Genomic DNA, 22,227 nt, shown 5'->3' with positions numbered 1-22,227 from the left:
TTACAGTCAATTTTCCATTAAAGTTTCGTGTTGGTATGGGGACGACACACCTTCTGGTCTTGGGGGGGAAGACTATTCATGCATTGATGTCATTTTTATATGGTGCTGCATCACAATCATGTCAGAGCTTTTAACTGGCCCAAAGCTACACTTAAGGTAGGAAGGAGGGGTGTTTGTTTTATTGGCTTCATGGTCCCCATATGTCCAGCAGGTCTGCCCTTTTTAACGAAACATTATTATCCGGGGACCCCAGTTTGAGAACCCCTAGTACAGTTGACCATATAACTTACTCAAATAACTACAAAGATGCAGTATTTAAAAATCTTTTAATTTATTTATACATATATTTATATATGTACACATTGACTGAGCTATTCTTGTAAAGACAAGAAACACATGAAATTTGTTAGTCACAAGCGGCACAATTGGGACCCTAATACATGTCCAGAGTCAAAGTAAACCAATAATAAAACGAGGCCTAGATTGAGAGCAAACTCAGACCTGAATGCAGTCGGGCCCACGCTGAGGAAGCTCACATTAACATGGTTCGCACGTTGCCAACATTCGAGACCTGCTCATCTGACAGCGAGGGGTTATTTGGATCATTTTGCACAATGTATCCAAACGTTCTAGACGCTTTACTGCATTTGTGCTCATGCCCACTTGCCTTCAGTGACTCAAAAGGTCTGGCCTGGGTGACCTTTGGTTTCACAATTTTCAACAACTGCATTGGATGCATTAACACCATTTTTGCAAGCTCCTATTGGTTACAGGCGAACGTAACTCTGGTTGTGAAGACTATTCATGGACAAGGTGGGCTTAAGTGCCAGTTTAGTAGCATTTCTGCTAGAATAACAAAAACAAATCCCTTTTTGAAATGAAAAAACCTGCTTCTCCGTGGTTGGGTCAAACCCCAGATCACGGATTTATATAGTTAGAACCCTGTTGGTAAATTGTAAACCACTACTTAAAATAGTATGTAGTGGTTTTTATACATGGTGCGCCTTCTCACCTTTGTTAAGAGAGTCCTCATTATACGTCATACGTAAATATGATTACAAATGATGATATGCACACAGCGTAAAGGCATAAACATTTTTTTTTTTTTTTTAAACAATGTAATGTATATAGTCCAAACATATTCAACCTAACAGTCCCTAGTCTTCAATAAAGTCCTTTGTTCTCCTTCATAGTGTAAACTGTGGAAAGAAATGTAGTGCCACTAATAGTGTGACTTAACGGTGTGTTGACTAATGTGCTGCATGCTGCCCTCTGGTGATGAGGACTGGGAATTGCGCTACAGGAACGGGTTGGTTGAGGTACCCCCTGAAGGGAATGGCCCGGTGGGGGCTCCTGCCTGGAATGACAAGAGGAGTCACAGGAATGAGCAGAGGTGGCAAAACTACTGACGGTCTCTATTTAAGCAGAACTATAGATATTGTTATGAGGAAAAAAAAGGCTGATAAGTGCTGATCCAACTCAAGTGCTCATGTAGAAGTCAAAGACATATCATCTGAAATGTACTTAAGGACAAAGTAACAAGTTTTTTTGTTTTGTTTTTTTGTTTTTAACTGTCAATTATACAGTAAAATCCAACCATATTGAAAAAAATCCCACATGCTTAAAGACACAAACTGATTAAAACACTTACTAGTTTAAATTAACATCTGAAAAGTGCATTAAATCAAGTTAATATACCGTTACTGATACCCCACTAAAAAAAAAAAAAAAAAAAAAAAGATCACTTAAAAAAAAACAACAAAAAAACAACAACAGGCTTTTAGGCTGGCACAAGACAACATTTTTCAACATTTCTTTCTTGGATATGAAGAAAGGATTTCTGTGAAGAATAGCCATGAATGGGGAAGATTTTGCTTCTCTGAATCTGTTGTATCATTGTTGTTGATGCTCCCGAGTTTACATTTCTCCATGTTGCTGCCCTGCTTGTTTTCCCCACCTTATGAGACCCTAAAAACTCAATCAATCAAGATCTAAACCACAGTTGAAGCGGCCTCTATTTCTGTATTTATTTACTTTTGTCATGTCATCATTTGCCATGGTTGAAAAAATTAGCCTATTTTGACAAAGTCAAGTACAGACATCTGTTTTCAAATGTGGGGAGGATAAGTCAAAAGTCATCCAGTTATGCCGAGCTCAGAGTACGCGATTTTTTTTGTCTTACACGACAGTTGCGCTGTCACATTATACCCGATAAATTCGCTCCGTGTCGTGGATGGGGCGTGTAGTCACACTACAAGTCTGAACTCGATAAGACACCAGCCGATCATCGCGTGTTGTCTTGCCAAGAGAGACGCGTCGGCCACTGTTTATCGGGGAGGTGGAGAAAAATAAAAAATAAAAAAAGAGGCATGGACAGGGAGTGTTTGGGTGAATGGAGCACGCATGGGACAAGTGTGATGTGAGAGCATTGCTTGCGCTCCCTGCTCCGCAATAGTGTTTAAAATATGATTTAGTAGCCAACATTGTATTTTAATTTATTTAGGCCTATATGCGCCGGGGTAATTATAGCTGATTTTGTTAATTAATTTGCGGGATGACATCTTCTTTTATTATTTTATCAAACACTGAAATATTATATTGTTTGAGTATTTTTTACTGCTTCATTTATTCATATTTGACTTGTTTTAGTACGGTGCATTGGATTGTAGGCCACTCACTCCGAGGGGGGAAACTTTCAAGTGATAGCGGTGACAGTTAAGGCGGCGAGGCCTGGCCCGACTATATAAAAATGTGATCGATCCTCACTAAATATGTGCCCATCTCATATGCCCAAATTTCTGAAATTATTAGAACAACAGTCACAATATGTATATATATATTTTTTTTTTTGGTCCTCTATTCATGTCGCCGTTGCCTGACGATGGGTTGCATGGATGCATGCAGCCGCAGCGCTGCAGCAGGGCGCTTTTTTTTTCTCCCCAGGTTGCACCTGTCTGGCCCCATCCCATGAGAAATCCAGGGGATAAATAAATTAATGAATAAATAAATAAATAATTTAAAAGAGCTATGAAGTTCTGTTTAGTGTATGATTGACGTTTCGCTCCCTCTCGCTATTGGTTAATGCTGTGGAATCAAACGGACGACGACGTAGGTATGTCACATTATGCGTCAAGACGAGCAAAAATTCTAACATGCTAGACTTTCGTCGTGATGGTCGTGAGCCGTCCCGGACAACAGGCGACCAATCATTGAATGTGTCACACTACACGGGCGACGGTACGTCAAGACAACCCAAAATCGTTTACGACATGCCGCGTTTGTCCGCGCCACGTCTGTCGGGCTAAAATCGGGCTGTTTTCTTGTATTTGTACTCACCAACAGTGGGAATGATGCTACAAATGCGTATCTACGTTCTGTCTCTCACAAGATGCTCATGCTCACCATGAAGGGGTTATTGGACATGCCAGGACCAGCCACAGGCTGACCGAACGGCGTCATGGAGGGCTTGTTTGGACCATAGACTGGGAATGCAGGGCCTTAGGAAGAAAGACAAACAGGACCTTGAACTTGATAAAACTTATCAAATAATTGTTTTCTATGGAGCTAGTTGAACTGTAAGGATGAGGTGAGAGGAAACGAAGCCCCAGCACGCCGAATTGTATTTAGGAGTTGAGTGAGGCCTAAAGGAAATACAAAACTTGTTCATTGAGCCTTTGGCCCTCAATTACAGTATCTAACAGTCCTCAACATGGGTTCCCCAGATTACTCGGAGTCTGTAAACCATATTTTTGAGCTTGGCAAAAATAATCTGCAACAAAGTATGTTGTATCATTTTAAAAAGTGTATTATTGTTATACATGGTTCATTTATCGCTCGCATAAGGCCAAAATCTGGGACCTCCAAAATAGTCACCCTTCAGGAGACCCCAAAAACGTCAACATTTGTTCAACCATTAACATTGCATCATCAAAGACAGCAAGCCATTTTCAACACTATAGGTTCATAATTCGTAAAAATGAGCAAAAAATACAAAATTTGCCAAATTTTGATTTAGGAGATTTCTGCCCAACACCAGCAATATGTTCATTAATCTAACATTTCACCATTTCCATTCAATTTGATTGATTATTATTAATCTGTAGGACTACAGTTGAATCTCTTAATAATATAGTCTGTGACATACTGAAAACAGAGATGAACGACTGTTTTTTTCTTCATTATAAGAAACTCTAATAAAAAAATATAGGAAGAAAAATTCCTACAAGAATATTGGGGTGCAACTTTATGATAAAGAAACAAAAAAAGTTTTAAAATACAATTTTAAGGGGAATAATATAATGAAAGGAATATTAACGTGGCATTAGCTAAAAGATGATTATTTTCCGAAATACACTGTTTCAGTCTTAAAAACTCCTAACATTCCTAACATTCAATTTGATTATTAACCAGGTCACGAATATTTTTGGTTGAATAGGGATGTAACGATACTTCAAAATTTGATTCAAACCGCTCAAAATATGCATCAATGTAAAAAAGAAAATAATTGATTCACAACGCCATGTTAACCATAGCCTCTCATAGTCTCTCTAATGTCTCTGCTGTAAACAAAACTACCAGTATATGTCGGTCGTTGTACAAGTCAATTCAGGGAAATATGTCCGAGCACATACTCTGTTAAAAAAACTCAAAGAGTTATTCAAAGTACCCCCAAAACGAGACCAGTGCTTATAAAGAAAGGAAACAGCTCCGATATGAGCTGAAAATCGAATCAGGGCTTGAGTGAATCGTTGCATCCCTATGGTTGAAACTTGAAAATTCCAATGGCAATTAGCCGTGCATGTGCTAGTCATGTTTAATCAACGATGGGATTATGAGGGAGTCCTTAAGAAAAATTCTCACCTGTAAGGGGCCCCTGGACCCAAAAAGTTTGAGAACCCGTGATACAAATAAAAGCATTCAATGAACTGACAACCAATATGCAAACTCAAATCATCGCGCAGTAACTGCTACTGACAAGATGTGACTTTTAGTTCCCTGCATGCAGAAGCGACAATTCCCAAGGCAAATAGCCACCATGCTCAGAAAATCATAATGCCTGACAAATGCGTGCAAAGAACTCATTGCTGCGTGGGGTGACAAGGACACAGGGATGCGGGAGGCCACTAACCATTAGACTGAGGGTGGTAGGCCCCAGGTTGAGAGTAAGGGATGGGGGCTTGGCCAGGGAATTGCTGCTGGAAGTTTCCGCTGAAACTGGTCGGGAGGCAGTAGGAAGACGAATTCCCAAAGCCAGCGGGCATGCTCATAGAGCCAGTACCAAATGAGGCGGCTACAACACACATATGCAACAAAAACACAACACAAGGAGGAAACAGGTCTAAGAACACAGGCAATTATCGAAGCTTTCTTGAACGTCTAACTCAGGGGTGGGCAAACTTTTGTGCTCAAGGGCCACATTTGAATTTGGAAACAGACAGAGGAGCCAGGTCATTCATAAATGAGGGTTAAAAAAAAGAAAAAGTTCAAGTGTGTTGTAAAATACTCGATTTTTATGAGAAACTTTAAAGTAGAAGTCAACCCCCCAAAAAATTCTATACAATATGTTGTGTGCCCCCCACTAGTCTAAACGTGGCATTCGGATTAATATTACGTTTGTGGAATATCAGTTAAGCGGGAAGGTCCACCCATTCTTATCCATCTCAGGGGGCGGCCATTTTGTCACTGTTAACTGAAAATGACAGCGCACTTGCTCAAGGCTCAGGTAGCAACCAATCATGGCTCAGTTTCAGAAAACAGGTGACTTGTGATTGGTCATGACCTGAGCCCTGAACATTTTCCATTTGAATGCAAGTGGCGAAATGACCACCACCTGACATGGACAAAAATAGGTGGATTTTGCTAATTAACCAGTTAGTGTGTATTTAATAAAAAAAATAAAATAATAATAATAATAATAATAATATTATTTATATATATATATATATATATATATATATATATATATATATATATATATATATATATATATATATATATATATATATAAATATATATTACAATTCGCAATTAAAAAAAATAGGGGGCAAAATTTAATTAAAACAAAAATATGTTAAATAGTTTCTTTTAAAAATAAAATTGTTAATGATTCTAATTTTTTTTTAAATCATTTAAAATTAATTTAATTTGAAGTCTATTCTATAAAGTACAAAAAAATATAAATTTAAAGTAAATAAACCAAGCTCTTATTTCATGAAAACAATTACTTATGAAGATATACATTTTAATTCATTTAATTAAGTCAAAACAGACATTTGAAATATGTATGCAAAATCGTTTCAACTTGCAAAACAACTTTTCTATTTAAAATATGCATTTTTTTAATACAATACAAAAAAAATAAATAGTATTTTTCATTTTACTAATATATTTCATGTTATTATTTACAATAAATCAACTAACCTAAATTATTTAATGAGATAAAGGAATAAATACATTTACTTAACCAAGTTAAGGTGACAAATATTAATGGTAAATTACACAACAAATATTACCGGACTCCTGGTGGTGATAATGTGGGCCGCATTTAAAAAAATTTAAAAAAAAAAATACAATTAAAAAAAAAAAAAAAAAGCAGTGGGCTGTATGTGTTGCATACTTCGCCTAGCCCTTTCCTAACCACAACTTAGTACCAAAGAAGAAAAAGATGTCCATGTGTGCTACAAAGTGCACACACCTGCAGCAGGAGCTCTGCCATTGGCCTGGAAAGGGTTGGTGGCCATCTCTGAGGCAACAGCCGCAGCAACGAAGGGATTTGTGGAAGGGACACCTAAATGGAAGGGTCGATTTGAAAAAGCAAGTTTTGGACCAACCCATTACAAGACAAAAAACAACAACAACAACAACAACAGCAAAAATCACTAGAGAGAGAAAAAAAAAAAAAGGATCACTATGATACGTGTCACCTCCAAAGCCAGGCTGCATGCTGGGTAGAACAGGTGCATTCTGAGCTGGAGATGAGCCAAGCACTGGACCAAATAAATTCCTGTCATGACAAGCCTGTGTTATTTATTGTATCCATTTCATATTCCTAGAAATCATGATGCATCTTTTATTTGTTTTCATTAATACTTGAAACATTTTTCTGCCTTCTTGTAAATACTCAAATTATTAAAGTTAATTCAAGATTTTTCAAGTATTTTGAACATGAGCAGTGTTGCTCCCATAAAGAAAGAAGAAAAACAAAAAATTATTTGTGCGTGAGTTAGTGATGTGGCTGAGTGTACTGTATGTCCACTAGTTTCTCACCCTTGCACATTGCTGCCTGCAGAGGAGCTTAACTTGTTGTCCAACTCGGCCAGAGCAGCATAGCGATCCTCTGTGCAGCTCCCAGTTTGGGACTGGATGGGGAGCGCACTTGACCTGGACGGAATTGGCACGCCTCCTCCTGTTCAAATAGTTTTTTTTTGTTTTTTTTAAATATAAACATGCATATTTTTCTGACATGCTATATTTTTACAGAGTTAGAAACTTCATTATTGTCCTTCCAATTGGCTGGCTACGTTTAATATGGTTCTTTCAGGGCCGATACCGATGCCAATTATTAGGAGGCCGATAACAGGTATTTGAAGCCAATATTCAGTTTTAGTTTTAAAAAAAAAAAAAAAAAAAAAAAAGGTCCCAAGGTTATCAGTATGTCTTAAAAAGTTAAATGAAAACTTAAGCAAGTAAATACCATGGCTCTCTCTAGTTTCCTACAGTAAATATTTTTTTCACAAAAAAATTTAAAAATACCTTTCCTTGTTTTAATGTCAAAGAAAAACAAATGGTTCAGAAGGTTCCCAAGGTCGGTAGCATCTCTTACAAAGTGAACTGAATATTTAAATAATTAGCTCCGTGGGATTAAAATGGTTTTAAATTTAGCTTATACTGGCCGTCAAGATTTAAAAAAAAAAAGACAGATACCGATATTTGTCAAAATGCCCAATATCAGTGATATATCTCTAGCTTACAGCAGCCAGAGCAGCCCTTGTTTGAAGCCACCGATGACAAAACGGTACGGTCACAACAACGTGACAATGCGGGGTGGGCGAACATGACGAGCTACCACAGTTATCGCATTGAGGATGAGACACTTTGAAATGAATATATACACACACGTATGAATGTAAGAAATGAAACGGTGAGATGAGTGAATATGGATAAGGTGGAGGAGATGGAGGGGGGAGGGTACCTGTGGAAAAGGACTTTGTGGGGGGTGAGGTGCTCAGATGGGATGGAATTGCAGTGTTTCCAAATGCATCGAAGTTGGCAAAGTTGCTGTCTGTATTACCCTGAGTTGCTGCAGCCAACAAGGGAAAATTGGACGATGAATAAAAGAGTAATGGAATGGAATGATGACAGGATGTACATTACGTTTTTGGAACACAGTTGGTTGTTTTATTACCTGATTGGCTTGGAAAATGTGCAAAGTTGGCAAAGTTGGTGGAAGCAACAGCCTGGTTGGGTGGGGCAGCAAAGATGTCACCACCCAAGTCTGACAGCAGGTCAAACTTTTTCTCCTGGGCTGTGATGTGAGCCTGGGTGCGCCCTAACCCAGGGGACTGGACAGAAGACGTTTTACCCAACTCATATTTCTGAAGAGATTGCAACGTGGGATTCAATGTCCATTACTTACTTGACGAAGTGGCGTCTTGTTGAGATGCAAGGTCTTGAGAGGCTGCACTTCCGGGGTACTGCCAGTGCTGCTGGCTGAGGAGCCAGATGCCTGGACACTTATGACTGACCTGGCCTGGTCTGGAGGAACGTACCTTCAAATTCAGGAGACATTAAAAAAATCTGTTTTGGTTTCTGCCCAGGGCCTTCTGAGTCAATAAGTTGTGTTGGCTCATTTAATTTAAACTATATGACCAATGGGACTATTTCTTTAACAATATTATTTCAAATTCCTCCTCACAAAGCCAAGGAGCTGATATTTGGCGACATAATGTTTCCTTCCTCTCAATGGTTATTCAGAGCAAACTTGTTATGGTCAAGGTCAATGAGGTAAAGATGTCTGTAGTAATCAGGAGGACACATAATAATCAGAATCTCTGGTGAGTATTTATTGATTTTTCTTTTGTCATATTAATGCTGTTCAATAAATACTGATTCTGAGCGGCTACAGATGATATACATTGCACTTGAACAACACACTTTCAAATTAGCATATTCCAATTTTCATTTAGATGTCAATTTTGTGTTCAGACCGAAGCAATTAAAATTATTTGGCAGCATCGGATAGATTCTTGATGACCCATTTGGTTGGCGGTTCTTGAATGCACTTTGTGTGCAGTCAAAAGTGAAAGTTAGTTTCTACTCCTCTCCCAAATGCATAGATGCCCGTGTAGTCTACTGTGGTTAGAATTTGCCTGTATTCCCTAGCATTTACCAATTACCTTTGCAAAGAAATGCCAAAAGGTGAGTTTAATGACGGAATACAGTTTATGTTAGTGCACATTTGTCCATCTATGATGTCATGTCAGTTTGTGCTGGCAGGTTATTTATTATTAGACCTTATGTTAAGGTGGTGTGTGAGGGTGAATTCAGACCAGAAAAGTCGTTTGTTTGGTCCGGACCAAAAGCGGACTCTCTTTTTTTCGTTTGGTGCAGTTCGTACTATTCACACTGTGCTTTTTACAAGTGGACTATATTGCAGCATCACGTCGACCCGCGTGACGATCTGTGCTCCCATTGGACAAAAATGACGAGCGCTGAACGCATGACGAAACCCGGAAATAGAGGAAAACATGACATTCCGACGTGCTGCATTGCTGCTAGGCATATCTGTGGCGTTATTAGATTTAATATATATGCAAGCGTCAAGAGCAGCCCATTCAACGGAGGTTCCGCAACGCTGTTTCTAATTTTGGAACGGCGTCAGAGAAGCCGTTGCGCTTCGTGTGCCCCGCCCCCACCACAACATGATGACAGCAGCGTGGCTAAAAGAAATACGCATGATTTATGAATGAAGCTAGCACAATATTAACTACCGGGCAATGTTTCCACTTTCCACCACAAGATGCTCGGCTACGGTGGCTTGTTAAGCCCCAAAAGGCGCATATGTCCTGCAGTTGGAGCGGGTCAGCCGTGGTTTGTATTCAGACTGCGAAGCGAACCGCACCGAGCGCGTTTGGAAGTGGACCGAGACCCACTTTTTGAGGTCCACTTGTTTGGTCCGCACCAGGATTCGTTTGTATGTATTCAGACCTGCACAAAAGGTCCGGACCAGCGTGGGAAACGAACTCTGGTCCGTTTAAAGCGGACCAAACAGTACCCAATAGTGTTGAATAATTTAACTACTGAATATAGTTTATGTAACATGGATTCATGATTGTGTACTACTGTATTAAGAGATGGAATCAGCCCCTACTGAAGTCCCAGGTACTAAGTGCCAAAATTACAGATTAATTTCTACTTAACCTTGTCAATCCAACAGTACAATAGATGTTGCAAACAACCAAATGACTGTTTCATATGAAAACACTACAAAACAATTAACTAAACAACATCTTATTGTTGCAGACCAAATAAAAAGAAAAGCAAAAACAGTTGTGCTTGTAAGTTCATATTTGAGTGCACTGTATGGTGAGAAAAATAATGAATGACCATAAAATCCAAAATACTGCGGCAATTGTTTTGATATTTCCAGAGGTCCAAGTTCACAGGATTAGACATATTCATGTGAATTTTGGTGACAATTCATATCTTTTTTGTGTCATTAAGCGACGTTTAGCTTTTGTACATTTACAGTTGTGCTCATAAGTTTACATACCCCAATGGTATGCAAGCGTTCAAGCACAACTTTAAGTTTAGGATACCATCTTTTCTTTTCATATTTGTCCTGGAGGAACTCTTTCACTTTCTGTGGCTCCCGGAAATCTGGAACAACTGACGTCCTGTCATCATAGAGGCCCAACCAGATGTGTTTACAGACCTATAGCGGGGTGGAGGGGCATTTAGAGGAATGAAGGGGGTGGATTTGAGTGGGGGTGACCAAGAGAGAGGTGAGACAAAGTAGCAGGGAGGGGGAGGAGATGACGAGAAATGGGAGGGGGGAAAGTCAGGAGAAGGAATGCCAATAAAGATGAAAAAAAAAAAAATCTAAAACGTGACTTCATAATTAAAGCCAGAGCATCACGACTCTTCCAAAATGTTGGACAATGTTGCGTGAGTGTTTGTTACCTCATTGTTGTGTTTCTGTAGGAACTCAATTTCTTGCTGTGTGAAAGTAGTCATAGAGATAGACTTCACTCTATGTGGGGGGTTCAGCCCTCGCCTGTGGGGGGAGAGGATTTTTGTTAGCTAAAATATAAGAGAGGCTGGATGCAACCCAATGCTGTGTGTGTGTGTGTGCGTGTGTCAGCTCAGCAGCAAAAAACACAAATTCCTAAATACAACCCCAAACAACTGTGGCATGCATTTACTGCCACTGCATTCCTTGAATTCAAACCAAAGCTGAATGATCACGAGTAAATCACTTGGAAAGTTTAATGTGTGGAGCATCAACAGAACTGAGTTGTCCTCACACTTGGGTTTATACATACAAGCCTTAGTCATGACTAGAATGTCAACAACATTGAGAACATTGAACAGATAAACCATAAAAATAACCCCCCGCAACACAAAATTACAAACCAGGTTGCGCATTTTGAATACACATGAGTCATGACTATTGACTAGTCCAACAGACCTGACTCTGAAGATGGTGACAATTTTAAACTACCTGCCTGGTGTCACCAGTAAGTCTCAAAACAAACTATCAGAGAAAGGGACATCGCTGACGTGTTCGACAAGCATACAGTATATATCAAGCAAAGACAGGATACAAAGAAAATTCTAACAGAGGAATAAGTCGAGTGAGTAAGCAGAATTTTTATAGTTAGTTTGGAAAAGATCGTCCACTGTCCGCACTGCATTGAACAGCATGAAACTCACTAAAAGTTACTCTTCAATTAAATCGACCATTAACAGAGAGATGTTAAGAAGAAACGTGACAGGCCATCACTGTCGTGGACGCCAAGCGAGATTTCTAAATTGTTTGTGGATCTAGTCCGCCATAGTAAAACTTACTTTTTACTTTTAGGCGGGTGTGCAAGCCGTCAAAATGACTGCTCTGGGAGATCTAGTTGTTTTAGAATTCTAGTAGTGCTACTGTGCTAGTGTTAAAGAGATCATCCAGTGGATGAGTCATTTTTCACTCAAACATTATGTATTTTTAGGAAAATGATACTAGCATGCATTTTCAATTTCACCCATTTGTTTTGGCGAAATCAGGAAACTATCTAAAATCAAGCAAGGGCCCACATCAATAAAATCCCAAAATATGTGTCGATTGCTTTTATATTTAATTTAGGTTGCGGTGGACAACGGCAGCAATGTGGATATGCATGTGTTAGTGACGACTGGTCACTGTTTTCAGGCATTAGGTGACAAAACAAGCCAGGAAACATGACGATGCTTGCCTCCTTCTAGGGCTGGGCAATATGGCCCAAAAATAAAATCTCGATTTTTGCAGTCATTCAGGACGATTTTAATCGATTTTAACCTAATAAATCCAACAAACGTTTACTTAAAGGTTTCATTTATTCAAAAATAATTCCTGTGCAAAATGTTCAGACACCAGTAAAGTATACTGATTCTAGATCAGTTTTAACACAAAATTACATCACATAAAAGCATTTGGATGTAACAGAACATAAGAACAGCTTTTAATCATCCAGAAGACAAAATTCGATTTCACGATCTAGCAAATTTTCAACGATTCAATTTTTTAAAATGACGATGTATCGAATTAATTCCATTTATTTCCCAGCCCTACCTCCTTCCATCGAGGCCGTGACAGGTTGAGATGGGGAAAAAAGCAGGTCACGCCCAGTGGGCAGCACAAGATGTGTGAAATGTAGTCATATATGAAATCACTACTGAATTTTTTTTTAGGGCTGTGAATTTTAGTGCTGACATCATTTTTACATCCGATCCCATTATATAAGTAAAGTGACAAGTTCATCCCAATCAAGTGTCTCTCTAAAAAAGACTGAAGTGAAAACAAAGTACAGACCCATTCTAAAAAAATTGAATATCATGGAAAAGTTGATTATTTTCCATAATTCAATTAAAAAAAATAACTTTAATTGATTACAGATTGAGGGCTCACAATGTAAACAAATTAAAGTATTACATTGTTTATTTTTAATATTTCTATATTATTCAGGCTTCCAGCTTGTCAAACTCACGAACAGGCTTTCAAAAAATTTGAATACTGTGAAGAAATCAACATGTATACATCTCAGTGGCTTGCAATGGGGGGAAAAAAAAAAGAAGGACGGACGGATGGTACTGTATTTTCAAAACGATCTGTCAATCTTCAGCAGTTGGTTGGGAATCCATTTGCTTTAATCACTGCCTCGATGCACCGTAGCATTGCCTGGGGATACTGGAAGTCCAGGTTTCCTTGAAGTTTGCTGTCAGCTCTTCGGTTGGCCCCATTTTCTTCTTGATAAACACCATAGCTTCTCAATGGGGTTTAGGTCGGGAAGGTTAGCTGGCCATTCAAGCACTGTGAAGGCATGGGCAACAAAGCAGGTTTTGGTTCTACTGACAGAATGGGCAGAGGCCAGGTCCTGCTGGAAGATGATATATGCATGCAGGATCACATCAAATAAATAAAAAAATACTGAAGATTGTTATACTGTTTTGAAAAGACCATATTTTTTAAAAATTTGATGTGATCCTAATTTCTGTCTTTTTATTTTCCCCTGAAAACACTGAGAAGTATATATGTTGATTTCTTCACAGTATTGTAATTTTTTTGAAATCCTGTTTTCGTGGTTTTTACAAGCTGGAAGCCCAAATTATGTAAAAATACACAAATTAGTACTATGCATTGCTTAAAATTGTGGGCCCTGAATCTATAATTGATAAAAGATTAACATTTTTAATGGAATTATGAAAATTATTCTACTTTTCCAAGATATTCTTTTTTTTTTTTTTTTTAAATGGGTCTGTAAAGTAGTATTTCACCTCACCATTTTTGCTGAAGATTCTTGAATTCCAGTACCCTGCAATCCTGCTTTTTACATCTACAAAAAGTGACACCTGTAGGTTCATTTTATAATGTACATCTTTAGACATGATTACTGATTTTGAGATTTTAAGTTTGTTAGTTTGGAAAAGAACAGCGTTTCAATCAGGATAAATGTTGTGTTATTTTCCTCCGTGACAACAACCTATTGTATCTACATTATGCTAGCGGAATGTGAACACTACTACTGAATGGCGATAACATTCACGGCCGTATCACACCAAGCAGTGAATGGGTCTATATGTTTTTCTCAATCGTCAATTTCAATAAATAACAGCCCACCTTTCGGCTAATGCACAATGACACTAGCCTGGGGGTGACAAACTAATAATGACTTGAATCAGGTTCACGTCTGTCGAGCGGGGTGACTACAATATGTGACTGCATATTGACGTCGGAATGAGGTCCAATTAATTGACGTAATTTGCACATCGTTTTGGAGTACAGCACAGGACTGGACTTCGACCGACTAAAGCAATATGATCTGCACGTCCCGTGGACATCAATTGTTTAGTGGGGATCGAGAGTCTCATTCCGTGAAGTGGCCAGCTTTGTATAACATTATAAAACTTCTTACCTCTGAAAACATAGTTTAATTGGATATGAAGAGCCCAGTCTTCAGTAATGAGGTCGTGCACGTACTAGTTCACGCAGCGTGTACGAGCGTGCAAGTTGTTTTCAGTCACAGGTGGCAGTAGTGATTTGAAATTCTAAATCTTCTATATAGCTGCTTTAATGTGTTTAAATGGGTATTTATTTCGAAGGTGTGTTTAAAGACTTAAAAAAAATAAAAATAAAAAAATAAATCATACGCTTTAGGTCTTCTCTTTACTTGGAAAGACATGAGTCTGTGCCTGTCAAAACATGCAAGGTCTGTTAAAAAGCTGCTAGGGAGGCTTCAGGCTGCTGAGAGAGAGTTCCCAGAAGACTAGTGGAGGGTTGGTAGAGAAGTCCTGGTGGGAAAAACCTTAACCTTTCTCCCGCAAGATGAATTCTCGCGGTACTTGTGAGTTCACAAGATCTGAAGAATACATTTGTACGGAGCCCGTTGATTTCCACCGATCACAGAGCGACATTGTGTTTGGGGCAGGACATAGAACTGTGACGAAACCAGGAAGCCAGAGCTGACACCGGGGCTAACAAACAAACCTAAAATGGACAAATGGACGCTACAATTAACTCTGTTGAATTACTCACCGTTTCCTTATTGAATGGTGAACAGCGAGAGGCGCTTCGTGCATTTCTAGCTGGTAAGATGTCCCCCCCCCCCCCCCCGACAAAGAACAAAGACGACATTTTCACATTTTCATGATTGGTTTAAAGGAAGGCACCTTTAATTTTACATGTATGGCTTGATTGGCAGTAAATAGTTAGTTTAGCTACGAAACATGCATAAGAGCTGAAGAATACACCCCAATATTGATTTATTTAACTTTTTTCAACATAGAAGTACTTCCGTGTTGGAACGCCCTCAAGTGGTGACGTAACAAGTGTGTATAATCGCTTGGCGAACAGTAGTTCACGCAGACAGAACGACGAGGAAGACACAAACGTCACTTATGCCTTACTGTATTGCAAAATTTTGCAAGGTGTCGTCAAGGAAAAACCCGCGAGGAGCACACTGGTATGTTATCCCAAAAAAAAAAGACTATTTGCGTAGAAAATGGCTTGCTAAGTGCTGTCGACCTCCCGGCAAGGACAAGCAGGCGCGGACGTTATGTTTTATTAGCTCGTAAGTTGTTTATACTTCACAAATTGACCATGTTCATAATCTTATTTTAACAAAAAATTTATTGAATGTGGATTAGTGTCATTATCATCGGCATGTGCGACGTACTACATTTGTGTTCTGTCCCGCTGTTCTTCCTGTGGTGCATTCCAGTTTCATTTGCATTTCTATTAATTTCGTTCGGATCCAAACCATTGATAACCAGCCTAGGTAACGGCGTCTCGCATTTCCTTACTTCATTTTGTCTATAAATAAACACGGTTAATACACAACCTTCTTGCAAGCTTTCGTTTACATCATCGGGACGCTACGCAAAAAAAGAAAAAGAAAAACAGCTAGGGGAGGTTGGGCGCTGTAACGACGATACATATAATTTTACTATTTTTTTCTTTTTCCTGAAATAGTTTGTCAGTTCCACACGTTTTGCATTGCTCGTACTGTGTGTCACTTTACCTGTTGGATATTGGCTCCTCCAAGACTTTTCTTCTTCACATCTTTCATCGCAACCAAAGCTATCCTGAGAATGTCTATTTAGTATTGCCATGTTGAATGTCTGATGTTCCAGGATGCAGTTGAGATTGTCCGCAAGGAACCGATCCTCGATTTCTTTTATTTCCAGACAGCACACATTCATTAGCGGATTGTCCATTCCTGCAGCTCCCGCACGAGCACCACTCACCCACCGCCTGATTCACTCGTTCATTAAAGTTTATTTTGTGCCCGAAAAGACCATCTGGCGCCACAACTTTCACATCCAAGGCAGACTTTCCTTCGGTAGGGTTATTTTGTCGTGTTGGCTCGAAGCGATAAGGTTTAATCCTTCCGGGTTTGACGCTAGATGCACGGCTGCGTTGCATAGCGCTTCCATCGTGTAGCGTTTACACACTAGTGACGTAAACATCCGGGTTATTTAGTCACGTGTAACAAACATGCCGGCGTTCGATTCATTTTAACATCGGTTTAAAAGTTATTACATAAAAAAATAATCACGTCACCAAATTAATTATTGAAAAAGTAGCAACTTTTTGCTGCTAAAAATGGATCAATAAGTAAAGTGTTCCTTTAAACAAACGTGTACAATGCTGCATTACCCAATCAGACCGAATTATTGTACACAATGTCCCACCTTTACCGAGCAAATTACCGTGGAGAGGTACTAGATGGATATTGCGGAGAACTCCCTTGAGTGAAGCGCAATATCAGTCTGGCTATTGCCAGGTTAGAAAAACCTGCCTGCGGGAAGGGATTTAAAAACAACACTGGAGGTAAAATACTGGAGAGGTTAGGTCGGCGCCTATGCTGAGCAGAAATTGTGGAAGGATGTGAGAATGCTGATTAATGCAACTTTGCAGTTCCCTTTGTCCCCTCATAGAATGAAGAAATTATTTGAAGTAGATTTCTATAAGGTAACGCTCTATGAAAGCAGCAACTATCAAATATTTTTAGTAACCGTTATTTGTCTGATTATTCCATTGTTTAATCAGATAAAAATTCATTTTACATGCAGAATAAACAACAAACTGTATATGTGAGGTGCTGATATTATTAGGGTTTTCACAAGAACCGATACTTCGGTGCCAAGTCGATGCCAAGATTCTGAAAATGTGACGGTACTTCCTTTTCTACAATACCCGAAGTACCGATTGGTATCGAGGCGGCATATCTGGCCGCGTCTTTTGTGTTGTTCTGGGGGTGTTTATTTATTTTATTATTATTTTTTAATCCCACACGTACTCACTCACACAAGTTTACATCATGTAAACTGGGTGGATATGGGCGCTTAACTGGCAACCCACGTTACGTCTAATGACGTCACGTGACTACCCATCCGCTGCTACAATAACAAGGAAGTAGAGCAACATGCGTGCAACATGACAGTAGCCCGCACACCTGTGTCGTCTTCAACTGCAGCGGCCCCTCAATTAGTTGAGAAGAAAAAACACCAAAGTCGTGTAAAGAAGTACATTGGATTTGAGGTTGATGCGCAGGGATTGAGATGCCGAAACCGTTTCCAGACGAAAGGGGAACACATCCAACTTAGTGAAACATGGACATCCAGACTTGTACAAAGTATTCAAGGCAAGTGCATTTGAATTCCCATGTTATCATTGTTGTCCATGTCTAAACTAATAATGTTAGTATGATGACCCCACACTCAATGAGCTGCTTGGCGAAGTAACGTTAGCGTTATGTTCAGCCTCGTCTGTCCCGCATAATAAAGTTAGGTAAAGTTGCCGGGCAGCTAATTTACTGAATCACCTAAAGTAACATTAAACAACCCTCAAAAAATATATCAAACGTTATTCGTTATTTTGTTTGTTTGTGTGTGTGACTGTGAGTGTGTGTGAGGCTACGTGCTACAACTGGTTGGTAAATAAGCACAGTATGAGATTTGTATTTTTTAATGCTACATGCTCTGTGATGCATTTTTCATTTTACAGTATTTTAGTGTTTAGTACTTAGTTTGTTTATTTATTGAACATATAAACATAACATATAAACATAAACAAGTAGCAAATAATAATTTAAAGAAGAAACTCATAGCAATTATTTGTGATGGTTTACATGTCCAAACGGACTAGGAAGAAGTTAAAAACTTAGCTAGTCCTACTCCTTATTCTTTGTATCTTTTAACTTATTTCATTATTAAATACAGTAAATTAATAAATTACAATAAAAGAATGTGTAATCCTGCACGTGTAGACAATTACACTTTAACATACGTACATTAGTCAGTAGCGTATGTACATGAATTTCTTAGGCATACACAATAATACAGCCTCATACTCGCATATACAATTTTCATTACACTTTCATTACAATGATGCTCTTGAACTTTACTTTTAAACACTTTTTTAAACTCAACAATTGACTTGCATCTTTTCAAGTCATTACCAAAATGATTCCACAAATTAACACCTCTTACAGAAACACACCTTTACTTTATATTTGTTCTTATTTTGATTTTCTTTTTTTTTTTTTTGTAGACACTTGTACCCCTTATGTCATATAAGGACTCGCTCTAATTTCAAATGGCTTCTGAATACTATGGCAGAGTAGATTGTTGTAGGCTTTATACATTATTTGTGCTATTACTGTACTTAGCTAGTACATGCACAGTATTTTTATTTTATTGTTTACTCTATTGTTTAATACATTAATGCACAGTATTTTAACTTAATGCTTTAAAACTACATGCCAATTGTTCTGTTTAATTAAGAACACAGTATCATTGTTTGTTGTTCACTTCTAATAAAAGAATGTATGTTGAAGTACAGAATTTATTGCTTATTTTCTATTTTTACCGTGGTATCGAAATGGCATAGAGAATCGTGGAATTTCAGTGGTATCGGCATCGACTACTAAATTTCTGATATCGTGACATCCCTAGGTATTATTATTGTCCACTCAGTGCCACCTTATGTTCCACATTATATCTGTGACTGAGTGTGCCTAGCTTTAAAAAGGTGATGTCTGCTGGAGTGAGTGACACGAGAGTCAGTGAATCAGAGCGTTGGCAGTTGTGAGCTCAGGTAGGGCTAAACGATTTATCGTTTTTGATCAAAATCGCTATTCCACACAATGTGATCACGTTATGGTCAAAGATTCATTTTCTTGTGACGCTCCTGACTGAGCCAGAATCTGTTGTATCAGCAAACTCACACAAACACAGTTTCCTCTTCTCTCCCACCAAGCTCACCAATCCGAAGTGGCATGCCACCATGACAGGTCTTGCACAACCTCAACCAAACATGCGCTGCACTTGCCAGCGGGTACGCCGCAGCAAAACATTATCCTCCCGTGGTACAGGTTCTCTCCTCTATAACTAATCCTCACCTCCATGACGGCATAAAAAATACACTTCTAATAAGCATCTACACCAGTCATGAGTAGGAGCCTAAGCATGCAACATCAAACAAGAGAGGCCAGAGGAACTGAAGCCTATGCTAATCACTAACCTAATGTTGTGTCCAAACAGCAGAAAGAGTGCTTCAGTCAGTGTTGTACAGCACAGTACTTTTCATACAAGTCTGGCTTCACAACATCATTTCAGCAGCGCGCAACCAACCAGCTTTAAACAGCAAATTAGTAGGCCAATTAATAAGTGTGTTAATAAGTGAGAGAAAATAATAAACAAACACCAACACAAGTATGTACAAATCCCAAAACCTGAAAACCAAACCTTAAACCCATGTCCCAATAATGACCATTTAAATCGCAGCTTTTGCAAATTGTGGATTGCGTTTTATCAAATGGTGATATGCAAATACTATTTATTATTAAGCCCTTATTTTGTGTAATGTTGTAGGGCTGGGTTTAAAAATAATAATAAAAATCAAATAATATCAAATCAATTTTTCCGTTCGAGCCTGATAGATGCATACAACCATGAATAGATTATTTTAAAATCTCTTTTTCCCATAAATTTATAACAATAGAATTTTAAACGCTGAGGTTTTTTTTTTGTATTTTACTTTTTCTTGACATTTACTGTTCACATGAACTCAAAAGTATTTTCTTACATTGATAAAAGACCTGACTTATTGTACTTTAAGACAATTCAAAATATTTTTAATTTATATTGACAATTTTTTAATTAAAATTATGAAAATATTTATCTCATCCTTGCTGATGCCAATGTTTGTTTAACATTTAAGTGTTTATAACTCTAACTCAATTAACCAGTTACTTTCTCCGCAAAATTTAATTTGGAATTTAATGTTTTGTTTTTTTCATGTCCTTGATATTTAAGAAGACTTGATGTTCCATAATTAATCAATATTGGATTGAAGTAAAGTAAATCAAATCGAACTGAACTCTTGTGACTGGAAATCAAATTGATTGAGGAAATTAGAATTAATACTCATCCCTATAATGTTGTGAGCTTGAAATTATGCTTTAGGATCATAGTTTGTATTTAATTCAACAGCATAGTAGGTTGGTGTTCAACAAAACAACCTTGGATTACACATTGAAACTGAATAGGTAAATACTAAATATAATTTCAGACCTGGAACGGATTAATTGCCTTTCCATTCATTTCAATCGGAAACGTTACCTTGATTTACAAATGTTTCGAGTTACTTTTGTACACAAATACATACATACCAGTCTGTACATTTCTTTTATTAACTCAACTCAGCTTTAGTATTTTTGCCCTTTCTTCTACACAAGTATCAAAAGACAGCGTGAAAGCTTTTGACACTCTTAATTGACTGAAGTAAGAAATCCTTTATTCACGCACATTTTAGTCTGTACTTTTTACTGTATTGTATTTATTTTTACTCAAGTAAAGGAGTTGAATCAGTACTTCTCCTTTCGTCGTGTAGTTTTATTGTAAACAAGTAACAGTTTTAAAAATCTACCTTTATCCATTTCAGTCTTCACTGTTTTATTTAAGAAATGGAATCGGTGTTTGCGAGTGCAGTGATTGATTACTTCTGCCACCTGTGTCAACCACTAAACGTCCTTACCATGACCACACCAAAAACACCCATGAGACCCCATCCCACTAATCCACATAATTTTCAGCCTGAATTTGTCTTAGAAGACTCCACTTTTTAATGCAAGGCTTCTACATAGATGTACGCATTAGCATCCAATCTGTCTCGACTTGAACGCTAGCATACGTGCTAACGGAACGCCAAGCCACCGGCAGAGCTTCCCTGCTTTCCCTTTCCCGGCAAACGCCCCGTCCTCACCGGGTGGACAACAAAAATGAGAATCGGACTTACAAGATGCCGGAGCAGGTGGTACACACGAAAGAGCCCACTGTCATGTTGACATAGGTCGGGCCGCGCTGGTCACAGTCGAAGCATTTCCTATTCGCGGGAAGGCTAGTCATTTCCCGGAGCATCTTCAAATGAGTCTCCTCTTGCTTTCGCTTGGCGCTGGTCGCCATGGTGGAATGTAGAGGTGGCCGGGTAGAGTGGTTTGTTTAACGACTTGGAACGGGGTATGTGTCTTCGGGGGGCCGCGTTGGACGGCAGCGGCCGGGCAGGCAGTCGGGCGGGCGGGCGGGGAGGGAGGAAGGGAGACAGGCAGGCAGGAGAGGAGACACCTTGCTCAGAGCTCAGGCTGGACGACTGGCTAATTTCTTCTTCTCCGGTTTAAAAAAAAAAAAAGAAATAAACCGAACGGGTTCATCAGTCAAAGCGCCACCCGCAGGACGGAATGATATTGCAATGCCAAGCTAGGAAAAAAAAGCAAAGCTTTTTAATAAAGTACAGGGACCACTTAAAATGGTAAATTTTCAGGGTCCCGCTAACTAAACATTAATTACTCAGAGCCTTTCATACACTTTCCAAATATTCATAAACTAATTGTAAATCTGGCTGTGTTTATATTAACTTAAGCTGATCCTGACATGTCTTCCCCCATGTATGATCGTTCTTTTATATAATCAGACCCCCCCCCC

The 22,227-nt window shown here is 38.7% G+C and overlaps 1 protein-coding gene across 2 annotated transcripts; it reads right to left on the bottom strand.

The window, feature by feature from the left end:
* Positions 1 to 309: 309 nt before the first annotated feature.
* Positions 310 to 21,913, bottom strand: agfg1b (ArfGAP with FG repeats 1b). Of its 2 annotated transcripts, XM_077538413.1 has the most exons (12): positions 21,545 to 21,913; positions 11,182 to 11,275; positions 10,818 to 10,933; positions 8,636 to 8,768; positions 8,405 to 8,561; positions 8,192 to 8,299; positions 7,267 to 7,405; positions 6,924 to 7,003; positions 6,695 to 6,787; positions 5,129 to 5,290; positions 3,403 to 3,497; positions 310 to 1,357 (listed from the first exon to the last, which is right to left on the bottom strand). In XM_077538413.1, the coding sequence occupies exons 1-12, from the start codon at positions 21,709 to 21,711 to the stop codon at positions 1,298 to 1,300; spliced, it is 1,404 nt and encodes a 467-aa protein (XP_077394539.1). In that variant the 5' UTR covers positions 21,712 to 21,913; the 3' UTR covers positions 310 to 1,297. The 2 variants fall into 2 exon arrangements, with proteins under 2 accessions (XP_077394539.1, XP_077394545.1); XM_077538419.1 differs by lacking the exon at positions 8,192 to 8,299 and having other exon boundaries at positions 21,545 to 21,912.
* Positions 21,914 to 22,227: the final 314 nt, after the last annotated feature.

Source organism: Festucalex cinctus, chromosome 1 (assembly GCF_051991245.1).
Source record: "Festucalex cinctus isolate MCC-2025b chromosome 1, RoL_Fcin_1.0, whole genome shotgun sequence".
Lineage (NCBI taxonomy): Eukaryota > Metazoa > Chordata > Actinopteri > Syngnathiformes > Syngnathidae > Festucalex > Festucalex cinctus.
This window is presented reverse-complemented; position numbering and strand designations above follow the sequence as displayed.

Bases quoted from the DNA above. Each gene is read 5' to 3' on its own strand.
- agfg1b (XM_077538413.1), bottom strand. From the start codon at position 21,711: ATGGCGACCAGCGCCAAGCGAAAGCAAGAGGAGACTCATTTGAAGATG. The intron at 11,276-21,544 runs GTAAGTCCGATT...CTCCCCCCACAG, and splicing joins ACCACCTGCTCCGGCATCTT to GCGAGGGCTGAACCCCCCAC. The intron at 7,004-7,266 runs GTGAGAAACTAG...TTGTCATGACAG, and splicing joins GCAGGCAGCAATGTGCAAGG to GAATTTATTTGGTCCAGTGC.